The 16,099-nt window shown below is 43.0% G+C and overlaps 1 protein-coding gene across 6 annotated transcripts in view; it reads left to right on the top strand.

Moving 5' to 3' along the window:
- The window catches only part of VPS13B (vacuolar protein sorting 13 homolog B), a 1,086,122-nt gene that overhangs the window by 640,402 nt on the left and 429,621 nt on the right, over window positions 1–16,099 (top strand). For all 6 annotated transcript variants that reach the window (XR_015869381.1, XM_088442693.1, XM_088442694.1 and 3 more), the window contains exons 26-27: window positions 13,630–13,801; window positions 13,915–14,029. Coding sequence is in view for 5 of the 6 variants with exons in the window: in XM_088442693.1 (XP_088298819.1) it covers window positions 13,630–13,801; window positions 13,915–14,029 (287 nt within the window). In the remaining variant the exon portion in view is untranslated. The remainder of the gene's footprint in view (window positions 1–13,629; window positions 13,802–13,914; window positions 14,030–16,099) is intronic.

Here is a 16,099-nt window from a genome sequence, read left to right as displayed (position 1 = left end):
AGACTGCAGCATCTTACCTGTTCCTCGGACTGCAGCGTCTTACCTATTCCTCGGACTGCAGCATCTTACCTGTTCCTCAGACTGCAGCATCTTACCTGTTCCTCAGACTGCAGCATCTTACCTATTCCTCAGACTGCAGCGTCTTACCTGTTCCTCAGACTGCAGCATCTTACCTGTTCCTCAGACTGCAGCATCTTACCTGTTCCTCAGACTGTAGCGTTTTACCTGTTCCTCAGACTGCAGCATCTTACCTGTTCCTCAGACTGCAGCGTTTTACCTGTTCCTCAGACTGCAGCGTCTTACCTGTTCCTCAGACTGCAGCGTCTTGCCTGTTCCTCAGACTGCAGCATCTTACCTGTTCCTCAGACTGCAGCATCTTACCTGTTCCTCAGACTGCAGCATCTTACCTATTCCTCAGACTGCAGCGTCTTACCTGTTTCTCAGACTGCAGCGTCTTACCTGCTCCTCAGACTGCAGCATCTTACCTGTTCCTCAGACTGCAGCATCTTACCTGTTCCTCAGACTGTAGCGTCTTACCTGTTTCTCAGACTGCAGCGTCTTACCTGTTTCTCAGACTGCAGCGTCTTACCTGCTCTTCAGACTGCAGCATCTTACCTGTTCCTCAGACTGTAGCGTCTTACCTGTTGCTCAGACTGCAGCATCTTACCTATTCCTCAGACTGCAGCGTCTTACCTGTTTCTCAGACTGCAGCGTCTTACCTGCTCCTCAGACTGCAGCATCTTACCTGTTCTTCAGACTGCAGTGTCTTACCTGTTCCTCAGACTGTAGCGTCTTACCTGTTCCTCAGACTGCAGCGTCTTACCTGTTTCTCAGACTGCAGCGTCTTACCTGTTGCTCAGACTGCAGCATCTTACCTATTCCTCAGACTACAACGTCTTACCCGTTCCTCAGGCGGCACCGTCTTACCCGTTCCTCAGGCGGCAGTGGCTCACCTGTTTCTCAGACTGCAGCGAGTTATTATTATATCTTATTATTTATATTTTATTATTTTTGTTTCCATAATAGTTTAGAAATATTTGTTGTTTGAAAAGGGAGAACCAGTAGACAGCACTCTTTAGCTGCTGAGATTTCAGTAGTAAGATATAATAACAGCTGTCCCTGGTAAATTTCTCTGACTGCAGCGGCTATCCGTTGTTTGTGATATTAAATATGTCTGTGGTAAAATAGGTCATCGGTTATATATATATATATATATATAAAATATATATGGTAGAATTTCCCAAGGAAGGATGCACTCTCTGTTTAAAATTCCATTCAAAGTTTATTCATCTTTAGAACATCTCAGTTGTACAGAAGAAATCTGTGTTCATGGTCGATGTTTCGGTACAATGCTGTACCTTTCTGAAGACCTCAATTCGACAAGTCATACATGGTATATAGTAGACGAATGATGAAACAAAATCTGTGAAACATGAAGGAAACAAACACTGATCTGTCTATCAGGCTCCCGTCTGTAATCCGTGATTAGAATGCATCAATCACTGTAAGCCACCACTGTGATATTAAATCACCAAAGTGACAAATAATGAATTAATGAATAGTGCACCCACAGTTAGCATAAACACACCATTCCAGTAAGCCAGTATGTATGCACAAAACGCATACCTGTTCTTCACTGGGAAAATGACATAAATGTCTGAAAAAATTGAAATATGCATGTCAGAGTGTTCATGAACAAAACAACAAGTGCCAGAATGCATATAACAATCATATAAGCCAAAAAGATATATATCATAAGTACCTGAATGCATGTGAAAAAAATTTATATAGCAGCGCTATGAACGAGGTCCATAATAAACATCAAGACCTAAAATAAAATTCAAGACCTAAATTAAATCACCATGATGTAATGAGTAGCTGAGTGAGCAGATAGAATGATAATGTATCAGGTATATGATAGCCTGGCTTACCTGGTGCGATGTTCGCTAGTGGGGACTCAAGACAGCAGCAGCGTCTGGCGTGTCTGTATACACGCTGTCCCAGGCTGCTTGTGGGATAACGGGTCTGATCGCGGCTATAAGCCGCCAGACCGGAAGCACGTGGATGTCGCGCGTCCACTTCCGTGTAGTCACTGAGACGCAAGAGTACCATAGTAACCAAGCAACCGATTGAGGCTGGTTTAATGTGAATGGGGTCAGATAACAGTACAAGCGCTGCGTTAGAGGACAGCTATGTAAATAAATGGTGACAGCAAGGGAATCTGATATGACTAACAGAGGTGTAAATAAAAGCAGGCATAATGATATTAGTTGTACATGATCATTTGACAAATTATATGATTTAATTGTTATTATATTTCATATGGCACATTGATGTATGCATGAAAAATACATAGATAGAAAGAGAAGGGAAACAGCTTAATATAACAAACAGTTGCAAGCCCTCTAAAAAACATTTAAAGAATTATGTTCATGTAAGCCTCTCGGCATGACATTATCCAAATTATGGATCCAGTAACATTCCCTACGTTTCAGACATAAAAGCCTATCACAACCTGGCTGCGGGGGGATCCAATCGATTAATTTGCATCTTAGGGATGCTGCCTGATGATTTTTTTCATGAAAATGTCTGGCAACAGGTTTATCGCTTTTCCCAGTCTGCAGTGCCGCCCTAATTGAGGCACGGTGATTGGCCATCCTAAACAGAGAGTGCATCCTTCCTTTGGAAATTCTACCCTATTTGTGGACTCACATGTCCTTGGAAGCACCCTGACAGTGTCACATTTTTTTGCCGTGAGTGCAGGACTATCTTGGTGTGTGTATATATATATATATGCGCAGCCAAAAGTTTTGAAAATGACACAAGTATTTTTCTTTCACAGTTTGCTGCTTCAGTGTTTTTAGACCCATTTGTCAGATGTTACTATGGTATACCGAAGTAAAATTACAAGCATTTCATAAGTGTCAAAGGCTTTTATTGACAATTACATGAAGTTTATGCAAAGAGTCAATATTTGCAGTGTTGACCCTTCTTTTTCAAGACCTCTGCAATTCGTCCCGGCATGCTGTCACTCATCTTCTGGGCCACATACTGACTGATGGTCGCCCATTCTTGCCTAATCAATGCTTGGAGTTTGTCAGAATTTGCAGGTTGTTGTTTGTCCATCCGGCTCTTGAGGATTGACCACAAGTTCTCAATGGGATTAAGGTCTGGGGAGTTTCATGGCCATGGACCCAAAATTTGTTTTGTTCCCAGAGCCTCTTAGTTATCACTTTTGCCTTATGGCAAGGTGCTCCATCATGCTGGAAAAGGCATTGTTCATCACCAAACTGTTCTTGGATGGTTGGGAGAAGTCGCTCTTGGAGGATGTTTTAGTACCATTCTTTATTCATGGCTGTGTTCTTAGGCATAATTGTGAGTGAGCCCACTCCCTTGGCTGAGAAGCAACCCCACACATGAATTGTCTCAGGATGCTTTACCGTTGGCATGACACAGAACTGATGGTAGCGCTCACCTTTCCTTCTCCAGACAAGCGTTTTTACAGATGCCCCAAACAATCTGAAAGGGGATTCATCAGAGAAAATAACTTTACCCCAGTCCTCAGCTGTCCAATCCCTGTACATTTTGCAGAATATCAGTCTGCCCCTGAGGTGTTTTCCTGGAGAGAAGTTGCTTCTTTGCTGCCCTTCTTGACACCAGGCCATCCTCCAAAAGTCTTCACCTCACTGTATTTGAAGATGCACTCACACCTGCCTGCTGCCATTCATGAGCAAGCTCTGCACTGGTGGTGCCCCTAACCCCCAGATGAATCATCTTTAGGAGACGATCCTGGCGCTTGCTGGACGTTCTTGGGCACCCTGATGCCTTCTTCACAACTATTGAACCTCTCTCCTTGAAGTTCTTGTTGATCCAATAAATGGTTGATTTAAGTGACATCTTACTAGCAGCAATATCCTTGCTTCCAGTCTGTTTTTCTAAGGCTGCGTACACACCTATAGATATATCTGTCCAATCTGTCTGATGTGAAGGAAAATTTGATCCATAATCCAGTGTTTGAGAGCAAATTTATATTGTTATTGTCTCCCATACATTACCAGATTTTCCTTCCCACCATACAGATTGGACAGATATGTCTACAGGTGTGTATGCAGCCTAACTCAATCAGCATGACAGAGTGATCTCCAGCCTTGTCCTCGTCAACACTCTCACCTGTGTTAACGAGAGACTCACTGACATGATGTCAGCTGGTCCTTTTGTGGCACGGCTGAAATGAAGTGGAAATGTTGTTTTTGGGATTACGTTCATTGTCATGGCAAAGAGGGACTTTGCAATTAATTGCAATTCATCTGATCACTCTTCATGACATTCTGGAGTGTACGCAAATTGCCATCATAAAAACTGAAGCAGCAGACTTTGTGAAAACCAATACTTGTGTCATTCTCAAAACTTTTGGCCCTGGCTGTATATACAGTATATTGTTCAGTATTCAAAGTAAGTGAGAGAAAGCAGCAAAAATGATAACGCTAGCTATGACTAGGTAGATAGACTGGTAACTAGTAGAGACCAATGTGAAGTAATACATTCTCTTACATTAATGTTAATAAATGACTTGTGCTAGACAGACAATAAAATGAGAAAAGAGCAAATAAAACTGTATAATATAATGAGACCGTTATTCACCACTGTGCTGCTCGCTTTCTCCTCCAAACCACCATCACCTGTCACTGTGTTTGGGGTTTTGTTCATGTCAGTAAAACACACCATCGTCACCGTGACTCCAGGAAAGGATTGAGCTGAGATTTTTAACAAAAAGACATCTAATGGTGCGTACACACTGGGCGATTAAAGTGGACGACTGAACGATAACGATATCGTTATCGTTCAGTCGTCCACTTTATCGTCCATTTTTAACACAAAAAAGATGAACGATAACGACGACGCGCGTTCCCGCGGGTCGTTCGTCATTATCGTTCATCGGGATGACATGCAGGCCCACCTGACGATCTCGTCAGGTTGCTGCATGTCAGGGAATGGGGGAGAGAGCCCGGCGCTGAACGATATCGCTAATGATATTGTTCAGCGGCTGTGCTCAATGTCATGAACGACATTGAGCACAGCCTGCCGGGGACACACTAGACGATATCGCTCAGGGAGCATATCGTCTAGTGTGTATGCACCTTAAGATTTGGGAAATTGTGATAATTTATCTGAGTTTCATAACATTTATTTTATTTTACCTACAGGTATGAAATGTACAATAAATGTGTATTTTTATTATTATATTATTATCATTATTAATAATATTATAATTTTTTTACTTTTCACTGCTAAATAAAGCTATTTTAATTACTTTTCCGCACTTTTAAGGTTGGTTAGCCTTTGTTGGTGGTATTTCTGAGGGAGCTGTCCTGATGATGTCTCATTCGGCTGTGGTAGATTAAGATTGAAGGACATTCCCTGTAACATCTCATTTAAATGTTTGTGTGACCAGCGTGCCTTGGGGCCCGTTTCGTAAATCGCCCACATAAATTTTAAAGGGCCATTGGAATCGTTTATATCTGCACACATGTATTTCTCCAATTTGCTTTTAGAGCCTTGAGCGCTGTCAAACAAAAATAAGTTTCTCCAGGCCGTATTTATGAATTTTTGAACTTTGTATGTTTTGCATATAAGGCATCCTCTGTTCTGAGGAGCTGGAAGCTTACTGATTATTTTTCAAAGTCTTCTTTCAAGTGTAGTGAACTTCTAAATGAAATTTTTTTTTTTCAATGGAGGAGGGGTCAGGGAACCCATCTGAACACTTGTTTACATTAAACTGGAAAAGGAGGCATTTGCTTACAATATCCGCAGATGATTTATATTTTGAACTGTGAGTAATTCTTTTCACGCTGACAAGTTTACGGTGACTGTTGAACTCCTGTGTGTGCTTATGGGCAAGGGGCAGGCAGAATCTACAGCTTCCTGCATTCATTTCAGTCTGGGTGGTGTGTGTGTGTGGGGTGGGGGTATGTTGGAGGAGGGGGCATGACGAGGGTATTCTTACAGATGAACGCTTTAAAAGAGTTAATCATTTTTTATTTTTTTTTACCGCACTAAGATTAGGACCGGAGAGCAAAGGTAATGCAGACTACAACATACCACTTGTTACTGTTTACATAGGCCTAAACAGTGGTAGAAGTGTTTAGTCCTCGGGGACACATGGTGATTGAACAAGAAGCTGAAGTTATTTTGATAAGACCTAGCACCAGTGTGGCCAAAAGCTGCGATCATCTTGGGGGCCTTGAGGCGGGCCAAGGATGAAGACCTTATGTGTTTTGTTCTTCCTGATGCTCAAAGATAAATTCCTGCTAAGAAAATAAACTTTCGTATTTGGACCAATTTGCAAAGCACTGGTGAAAGAATGAAATTGTTTATGTTAGGACTTGGCGTGAGAAGGTGTGGGAAAGTTATGGAGAGAGAGAAGAGGGAGCCAGCGTGTGCGGGGAATCTCTTTCTCTGCAACAGGAACCAACCCAGTAACCGGGTGTGTAAACAGGTCTGGTGGTGCAGCACCATGGAAACCGGAATTGATGGTGGAAGCTTAGCACCGGGAGCTTTTCAGCTTTTTTGAGTTGTAAATCTGAAGCTCTATTAGTTATTTATTTGGGCGTCTGTAGACACTGTTCCATTCTAGCACCTGTCACAACCAGGGGCCAGGAAATCTGCGTCCACCCATAGCCTGGGGGCAGTACGATCCCATTTCCGGGAACGGTGGCTAGGAACGCTCCCGCTCCACCCCCCACTGCGAATGGACTCGCAGATGGAGGGCTGCACATGCGCAGTCCTCCAACAATCTGAGATGTGCGCTAACCATCGGGCTAACGTAGCCAAAATGTGTATTGGTTGATGCAGAGTTTGTAGCAAAAAATACAAAAAAGTGCAAGAAAAAAAAAGCGTGTGCATTGGCAGCGTGTGCGGTGTGTGCGGCCTAGTTTACTACAAGTCACCATCTGTAGCTGGTGCTAAATATTCTTCTCCTAACAAGTGTATATACGTGTCTTCTAGCTGGTCTGCAAGGCTTGCATTTGCGTGATTAGCAGACTCATTTATCCTTAGATTTATTTTACCTTCATTCCTCTTGTGCTGCACTTATTGAATCTAACTTGTACCCTTTGTTAATATGTCTATGGTACAAATAATCTAATTTTGTACCATAATTAGGCATTTTAATTACTGCTTTTTCTTGTTCTCAGTATGTATAGGTGGGATGTAGTCAGCATGTGAGATGCCGACGGTGTAAATACCGGCGCCGGGATCCCGACCACTGGCATCCCGAAGGTAAGTATCGGCCGTTAGGGGTAGGCACTAGCGGGGAGGGTTAGGGTTAGGCACTAGCGGGAGGGTTAGGTTTAGAGTGTGGGGAGGGGAGAGGGTTAGGTTTAGGGACTGGGGGAGAGGTTAGGTTCAGGCACTAGGGGGGGGGTTAGGTTCAGGCATTGGGGAGGGGTAGAGGTTAGTGTTAGCAGTACTTACCTACTGGTGTCTGGATTTTTATGGTCTGGATGCTGCTGTCGGTATTCTGCCCGGCTGCATACTAACTGCCGGTTCCCATATCCAACCCTGTATAGGCAATGGTTACCAACATTTTGCGTTATCGAAATCAGGAAAAAACGTATTCTGAGTAAAGTAGCCTAAAAAAATAAAAAATAAAAACTAGAGTTGTAAAAAAAAAAAAAATCATTAGAAGAATGAAATATTAATTATTGTTTTCTGCACTATGATGTCGGTCACTATTCCATACATTGTAAACGCTTAATGTCCCCAGAGACCAGAAACATATAACTGTTATAGTTGGTGAGTCAGGTGCCCTGCAGACATGTATCAGTATGGCAGGGCACTTTTGTTAGAAAGCCATAGCCTATAGCTTTTGGTAGGTAACATCAATCTCCATTACATATGCAAAATAGTCCAGGGCCGAATTAACACTAGGGCAGGGGGTGCTGCTGCTCCAGGCCCACCATCAAAATAAGCCCACAGCAACTGATGCTGCTGCACACAGGAATTGTTTTCCCTGCTACAGCAGCCTGCCAGTGGCCATCCAGGACCCCCCTTCCCTTCCCCCTGACCGCTGGTCACAACACCCTCACCACCCCGCCATCTTCACCTGCTATGGGGCTGCCCTTACGGAGCCGGATTTTGTCATTCATCTTTGGTGGGCTGCAGGACTTTCCGAAGCACTTTGCATCCTGGATCACTGTACTTCCCTCTGCAGCACCCTTGCAGCTACTGCGCAGGCGCGGGTGTGATCACTCAACTTCTTCCTGATTGACGGATGGGTGCTTTTATCAGGGAAGCGGTATGATTTACTGCCGGACGCATGGCCGGCGGTTCGAATCCCGACACCAGCACATCGGCAGTAGTGAAAATCTCGATCGTCCTAAGGTAAGTATTTGCTAACCTATTCTACCCCTAACCTTCCCTTAGGGGTGCCTAACCCTCACCTACCCCCCAGTACCTAACCCTAATCCCCCCTCTAAATGCTTAAACCTAACCCCCCCTCCCCTCTGCCTAAACCTAAGTCCCTCAGGGGGGTTCCTAACCCTAACCTCCCCCCGGCAGTGCCTAACTCTAACCCCCCCTTCCCCTGGCATAAACCTAATCTCCCGGTGGGGTGTCTAACCCTAAGACCCCCCCGGCAACCGTTAACCTAACCCTCCCCCCCCCATGCAGCTATCCGCGTTTGGCGCCCAACGTTCCTTCGATAGGGATGCTGTGCGTCGGTCTCCCAGCGTATGTCTAATGACAGGCGTCGGGATTTCGACGCCTGTCTTTTAGACCCTTGCCGAGATTAGACAGTCGGGAAGCCAGCGGTCGGGATTAGGTCCGCCGGCTTCCCGACTGCATACCTTTATCAGAGCCCTTGTTCCAGCTATTAAAATTTATACATCTTAATAAAACAAGAATCCTTATTGCTGTGATTTGCTGCAGTTCGTATTCTTCTTTTTCATTGGATGGCCACATTTTAATAAATATGCCCCTATAACTACATATTAGTAAGGTAAGGGCTCTCTTTTTTTTTATATAGAGAGAGATTTCCCATTCTTTACATCACTAAATTGGCCTGTATGCTCTTTAGTAGAGGGGTTTCACATTAACATCATCATTAAGTGCCATTTTTCTTTTTCTGTAATGTTAACATGCAGTGTTTCCCTTTGTCCATTTGTAAACTCTCACATTACACTATTGATATAAACGAAGAGAAGAGGGAAATTGAGGTTTTTGAATGTAGGCGCTACTCACCCCCCTCAGCATAGGCCACACCCCCACAACACTGGTCACACACTCTATATCATTAGTCACACTCCCGTGGCTCTGGTCACACCCCCTGCGGTGGCACCCAGCAGGCCCTTCTTGAAGTTCATCTCCAGGCCCCTGTGGACATTAAACTGAGGACCAGAGCCTCCCCTATCATACACCCTCCCCTATCATAGCCCCTGTCATGCTCCAGAGTTTTGATAAAAAACTATTAGAATAATACAAATTTAATATACAGTTTGTGATGCAGGTAGAATAATCAATAGGCACTAAAGCTTAGTGTAGTGAGGGGAGAGTTACAGTGAGTAGGGGGTCAGACAGGCTCCCGGCACTGAGACCCACCCCCATGTTTGCCTCCCCAGCCATTTGACCTCACCGCACGTAACTGTTTTTGAATAGATTAAATAGAATTGCTGCTTCTTTAATAAAAGTGTGACTGGCAGCTATACACATCCATTTTTATATCCATGAAAACGTAGCCCATCAATTCAGTGGTATTGACTGAATATTAGTGATTTGATGACAGGCACACTGTAAGGAGGCCACAATTCCGTTTCATCTAAACCAGGGATGGGGAACCTCAGGCCCGGGGGCCATATAAGGCCCTCGGAATCATTTGGTCTGGCCCTCAGAGGTTTTCTCTACTAGCCTCATCTGGCTATCAGGGTGCCTAGAATGGCACCCTACAGCCAGAATCTAAGCAGCAGTGCCACCTGGAGCGTCCATAGGAAACTTCAGATGGTCACACCGCTGCCCTTACAGCTCCCCAGAGCATCCTCAGGATGCTCTGTGCATTGCTGTAATCACCAGGGATTGTGGCCCCGCCCTTATTTGACGTCACATGGAGGGGGAGTGGCCTGGACTGGGCCCGCAAATAATGTTTTATATATCAAAATGGCCCTAGGCAGAAAAAAGGTTCCCCACCCCTGATCTAAACAAAGCCGAAAACTCTACGTAGACACATGGTGTAGATTTACTAAAGCTTCTAAAACACACTAGTGGAGGTGTTGTCCATAGCAACGAATCAGATTCTGTCTATCAATTTTTTAGCATGCAATAGAGAAATGATAGCTATAATCTCATTGGTTGACAAGAGCAAAACCTGCACTTTTAATTTTTACAAGTTTTAGTAAATCTACCCCATGAGCTGCAAATTGATGTCATTAACGCCAACGGAATGCAAAGAATAGAGAGATGGAATTATAGAAATGAGTGCTAAATGTAAGTACATGTGGAGAAACGCATGCTGGTATCGAGAGCAAAAACATTAATAAGTAAAATAAATAGACTTGATGTCATTTAATTGTAATTGAAACGCAATCCCTGCATTGGACCTAAACATAACTATAAGACAATGCTTCCACACTAATGATACATTTATGGCTGCACAACAATAATGTCAAACATTGTAGATTTATAAAATGTATTAGATTTTTTATTTTCTCCAGTTAATGGCAGGAGTACTGTATTACATACGTAACATATCACATAACTGGTGATTTATGATCTATGCCTTTACAAATTGGCTTTGACCTTTTTCTAGTATCTGACACTGAAGTAGTTAATAGTTCTCTCTCAACTTTTCCAAGTGGCATCTTTTAAGTGTGTTTATTCCAGTCTTTAACATTGTAATTGCTGTAAAAGTATACAGCACTTACCAGTCTGATGCAAGCCTTCCTAGGACCACCCATGCTGGAATGCGAATATTACAGCATTTCATGTGGTTGGGAGAGAATGAGGGATCTACAGTGGTGCTAGATCACAACCCCGCTAATTACGCTGAATGACTTCAATAAATACAATGTAGTATTTTTTATACCCTCAGTGTGCATAGTATACACCAGGCAATTAGGCAGAATGACTCTGGTAAATACACGGCTGTTTTCTTAGTAAACCAGGTGTCTCTATCATATATACAACCTGTGTACAACTTTCAGCTTTCCATTACTCCTCGCCGACTGGATGCGTTAGGTTCAGAGAACAAAAATAACTGCACCTATAAAAGAGAACTGAGATACTGTAGTAGCAAACAGTCATACTAAATATGTATACTTAAAGCAGAAAGGTATCTTACATGCTGTTCAGTGTTACTCTGATGTTATTCTGCAGTTCTGATAAAGGTTTTGTCCAGATGGACATTGGGCATGATTCACTACCGATCGCAATGCAATCTCAGCACTACATAAGGACGCCCACTTCAGTGGCAAACGCAGGATTTCCATAGGGGGGTTTCCAAATGCTGAAGTTTAGAGAGAGTGTGGCCTGTCAATGAAGAGGGCAGAATTAGTACTTGACCAGGTTTAATAAGTTTCACACAAAGTACAGGACCAGTGATCACAGTAACCCATTAGATGCGTCCGTAGGCCGTCCTGCCTGAGCTGAACGTATATATTTTAGATGTGGGCACCATTCCAGACTATTGGAGCAAGTCCGGGAGCCTGGAGGAGCAGCAGAAGAACCTAGCACTGCTCTGGACATATATGTAACAGTGCATGTTTTCCAGATCTCCTAGTTCAGTGTTGGCTAACCTTGACACTCCAGCTGTTGTGGAACTACATAACCCAGCATGCACTGCTACAGTTTTGCTATTAGGGCATGCTAAAACTGTGGCAGAGCATGCTGGGATATATAGTTCCACAACAGCTGGAGTGTCAAGGTTAGCCAACACTGTCCTAGTTGGTGCACAGGTATATTTATTGCTGGCTGATACATGTTAAAAGATCCACAGGTGGTGCTAATTATGTCATTGTGATACTGAGAAGAACATGCAGCACTAGTAACAATCTATTACATTACTATTTCTATTGTGATCATAGTGTTGGCTGGGGAGGGGGGTTTTCAGGCAGACGGAAACGCCCCCTGCGTTTGCCTATTCACTTTACCATACGCACATCCGGAGTAATTAGCAGAATAGCGAAACCATCAGTACAATCGAGTACCATCGCAGCCTCACGCACACTTGCACAAGTCCTGACCTTACTCAGCAATTGCTAACAGCCACGCACGCTATGAGACCTAACACTGCGTATGGCATCGCAGTGGATAATTTATGCACGCCCCTGCAACAGCGTGCGAACCCAATGGCATGTCTGCGTTCAGCTGACCCCCCCCACCCCTGTCACCACCCACAAACAGCACTTCCTGTCAATCACTCTGTGATGGGTCTGCGTAGCCGCCGCGATCATAGTCCTGATCGCAGCAGACGATTCGTGCACTGCAATGCGTACGCATGCGCATTGTGAACCAATCAGCAGATTGCGTGCGTATTCGCAGTTGCATATGGTAGTGAATCAGGCCCGATCTCCTTAGACACTCCTACTAGAGTCTCTTCATTTAAAAAACTTTTAGAAAAACATCAAAAACTATCTTACATACCTTTTGAGTATAAATTTCAAAATAAGAAAATAAAAAACTGTGCACATACATAGCCTAAAATGTCTAGCTTGGTCCTGTATCTTTTGGACAGTGCTGTAGTGAATAGTAAGAAAGATGACGTTTCCGTCAGAGAAGCTCTGTACGCCTTTCACACACAGGGGTGGAAGTACTAAGCCTTGGAGAGTGATCAACTAACAGCCAATCAGCTCCTAACTGTCATTTTTCAAACACTGCCTATAACATGACAGTTAGGAGCTGAGTGGCTGGTCGTTTATCACTTTCTAATTTATCACTTTCCAGACCTTAGTACAGTACATCTCTCCCAGATACCAACCAATCAGCTCCTAACTGTCATTTTTCAAACACAGCTTCTAAAATAACAGTTAGGAGCTGTTTGGTTGGTACTTTATCACTCTCCAAGACTAAGTACATCTCCCCCACAGTCTTATGGATCAACTAGAGAGGCTCCTCTCCCCCTAACATGACAACCAGCTGCAACAGGTGAAAGACCGCATACCGGACACATATAGTCATATAGTTTGTTTTAGGTATATTATACAGCTTAATAATGCACAGTCTTCGCACTGTAGTAATGTGGATTGATCAGTTCTCTTAAAAACATACTGTGTGGGTCCACTCTCCAAACTGAGGCTCACAGGACACCTTTGTAGTAGCGGTAATGGCCAGTGTAGAATAAGGCTGTCAAGCATTTGTGGGCTACATGCCAAGCAGCCAGTACTTACTCTGCATGCAAAATTGTAAATATATATATATATATATATATATATATGCACCCCTTTGCATTGCAACATGGTTTGTTCTAGGTGCTAAGAGACCTTTTTTTTTCGTGCTTTGCTTCCAACTCTGACTGTGTTTAAGCCCAAAATTTAAAAGGAAAAGCTTTCAGCCCTAAACACTCCTGGAAGCAGCAGCGTGCAACTGACCTTGAATATTTTCAAATGGATGTCTTTTGAGACCTTGTGGAATTTGTCCCTACAGGGAGATTCGATGCAAGCTGCAGAGGAATCACCATTTTCTGATTCGGTTACACTGGAGCAGACAACAAGCAACATTGGGGTGTCCAGTGGTCGAGTCAGTCTCTGGATGCAGTGGATGTTGCCCAAGATTACCATAAAGCTGTTCGCTATTGATCCCGCATGTAAAGACACAAGTACGACTTTCTTTATAACTATATAATGATACAGTGTTTAGGAATTACACACACACACATGCCAGACTTCCATTCACTGTCTGCTGTGCGTATCTTCTGTGTCCATCTTCCAGAGATCTGTGTGGTCAGTGAGCTTGAAGACCTCAATGCCTCTGTAGACATGCAGGACGTGTACACGAAGGTGAAATGCAAGATTGAAAGCTTCAACATTGACCACTACAGGAGCAGGTATGTCACAGCTGCCTGTCCTGCCCCGTTGGCTGCATATACAGTAATCCTCTTATTAGTATCTTAAATTCTACAGGTAGAAAGAAAGTATAGTCAGAATAGTTGATTGTGGTGGAAATTTACTCTTAGAGGTACAGTCAGGTGCATAAATATTGGGACATTGACATAATTTTCATATTTTGGTCTCTATTCACCACCACAATGGATTTGAAATTAAACAAACAAGATGTGCTTTAACTGCAGACTTTCAGATTTAATTTGAAGGTAATTACATCCAAATCAGGTGAACGGTGTAGGAATTACAACGGTTTCTATATGTGCCTCCCACTTTTTAAGGGGCCAAAAGTAATGGGACAAACTAAACAATCCTAAATCTAACTTTCACTTTTTAATACTTTGTTGCAAATCCTTTGCAGGCAATTACAGCCTGAAGTCTGGAACGCATAGACATCACCAGACGCTGGGTTTCATCCCTGGTGATGCTCTGCCAGGCCTCTACTGCAAATGTCTTCTGTTCCTGCTTGTTCTTGGGGCATTTTCCCTTCAGTTTTGTCTTCATCAAGTGAATTGCATGCTCAATCAGATTCAGGTCAGGGGATTGACTTGGCCATTGCATAACATTCCACTTTTTAGCTTTAAAAAAGTCTTTGGTTGCTTTTGCAGTATGCTTCGGGTCATTGTCCATCTGCACTGTGAAGCGCCGTCCAATGAGTTCTGAAGCATTTGACTGAATATGAGCATATAATATTGCCCAAAACACTTCAGAATTCATTGTGCTGCTTTTGTCAGCAGTCACATCATCAATAAATACAAGGGAACCAGTTCCATTGGCAGCCATACATGCCCACGCCATTTACACTACCACCACCATGCTTCACTGATGAGGTGGTATGTTTTGGATCATGAGCAGTTCCTTTCCTTCTCTTCTCTTCGCATCACTCTGGTACAAGTTGATCTTTGTCTCATCTGTCCATAGGATGTTGTTCCAGAACTGTAATGGCTTTTTTAGACGTTGTTTGACAAACTCTAATCTGGTCTTCCTGTTTATGAGGCTCACCAATGGTTTACATCATGTGGTGAACCCTCTATATTCACTCTTGTGAAGTCTTCTCTTGATTGTTGACTTTGACACATATACACCTACCTCCTGGAGAGTGTTCTTGATTTGGCCAACTGTTGTGAAGGGGTTTTTCTTCACCAGGGAAATAATTCTTCTGTCATCCACCACAGTTGTTTTCCGTGGTCTTCCGGGTCTTTTGGTGTTGCTGAGCTCTCCGGTGCGTTCTTTCTTTTTAAGAATGTTCCAAACAGTTGATTTGGCTACACCTAAAGTTTTTGCTATCTCTCTGATGGGTTTCTTTTGATTTTTCAGCCTAATGATGGCTTGCTTCACTGATAGTGACAGCTCTTTGAGTCTCATATTGAGAGTCGACAGCACCTAATTCCAAATGCAAATGTCACACCTAGAATCAACTCCAGACCTTTTACCTGCTTAATTGATAATGAAATAACGAGGGATAGCCCACACCTGTCCATGAAATAGCTTTTGAGTTGATAGTCCCATTACTTTTGGCCCCTTAAAAAGTGAGAGGCACATATAGAAACCCTTGTAATTCCTACACTGTTCACCTGATTTGGATGTGATTACCCTCAAATTAAATCTGAAAGTCTGCAGTTAAAGCACATCTTGTTTGTTTCATTTCAAAGCCATTGTGGTGAGGCCAAAATATGAAAATTCTGTCAATGTCCCAATATTTATGCACCTGACTGTATATTTACTAAAGGTTGATTTTGATCTATTTAAAAATGACCAAAATAGATCAATATAGTTGTTGTGTTTCTGGGGCTTTTTTTTTTAAGTATTAGTAAATGTGTGATTTAGCCTCAGACACACAACATCAATGTTGATTGATTTTGATCTATTAAATTTTACCTTTAGTAAATATACCGCTTATTAAGGTATTTGTAGTGCAAGTCTAGTATAAAGTGTCAACTGTAAAGTAACATAATAATAGAAGCATAAAATCCACCTGGCCACAAGAAACGCGTAAATGTAGAGACAACATTATT

Source organism: Taudactylus pleione, unplaced genomic scaffold (assembly GCF_031769625.1).
Source record: "Taudactylus pleione unplaced genomic scaffold, aTauple2 ptg000314l, whole genome shotgun sequence".
NCBI lineage: Eukaryota > Metazoa > Chordata > Amphibia > Anura > Myobatrachidae > Taudactylus > Taudactylus pleione.
This window is presented reverse-complemented; position numbering and strand designations above follow the sequence as displayed.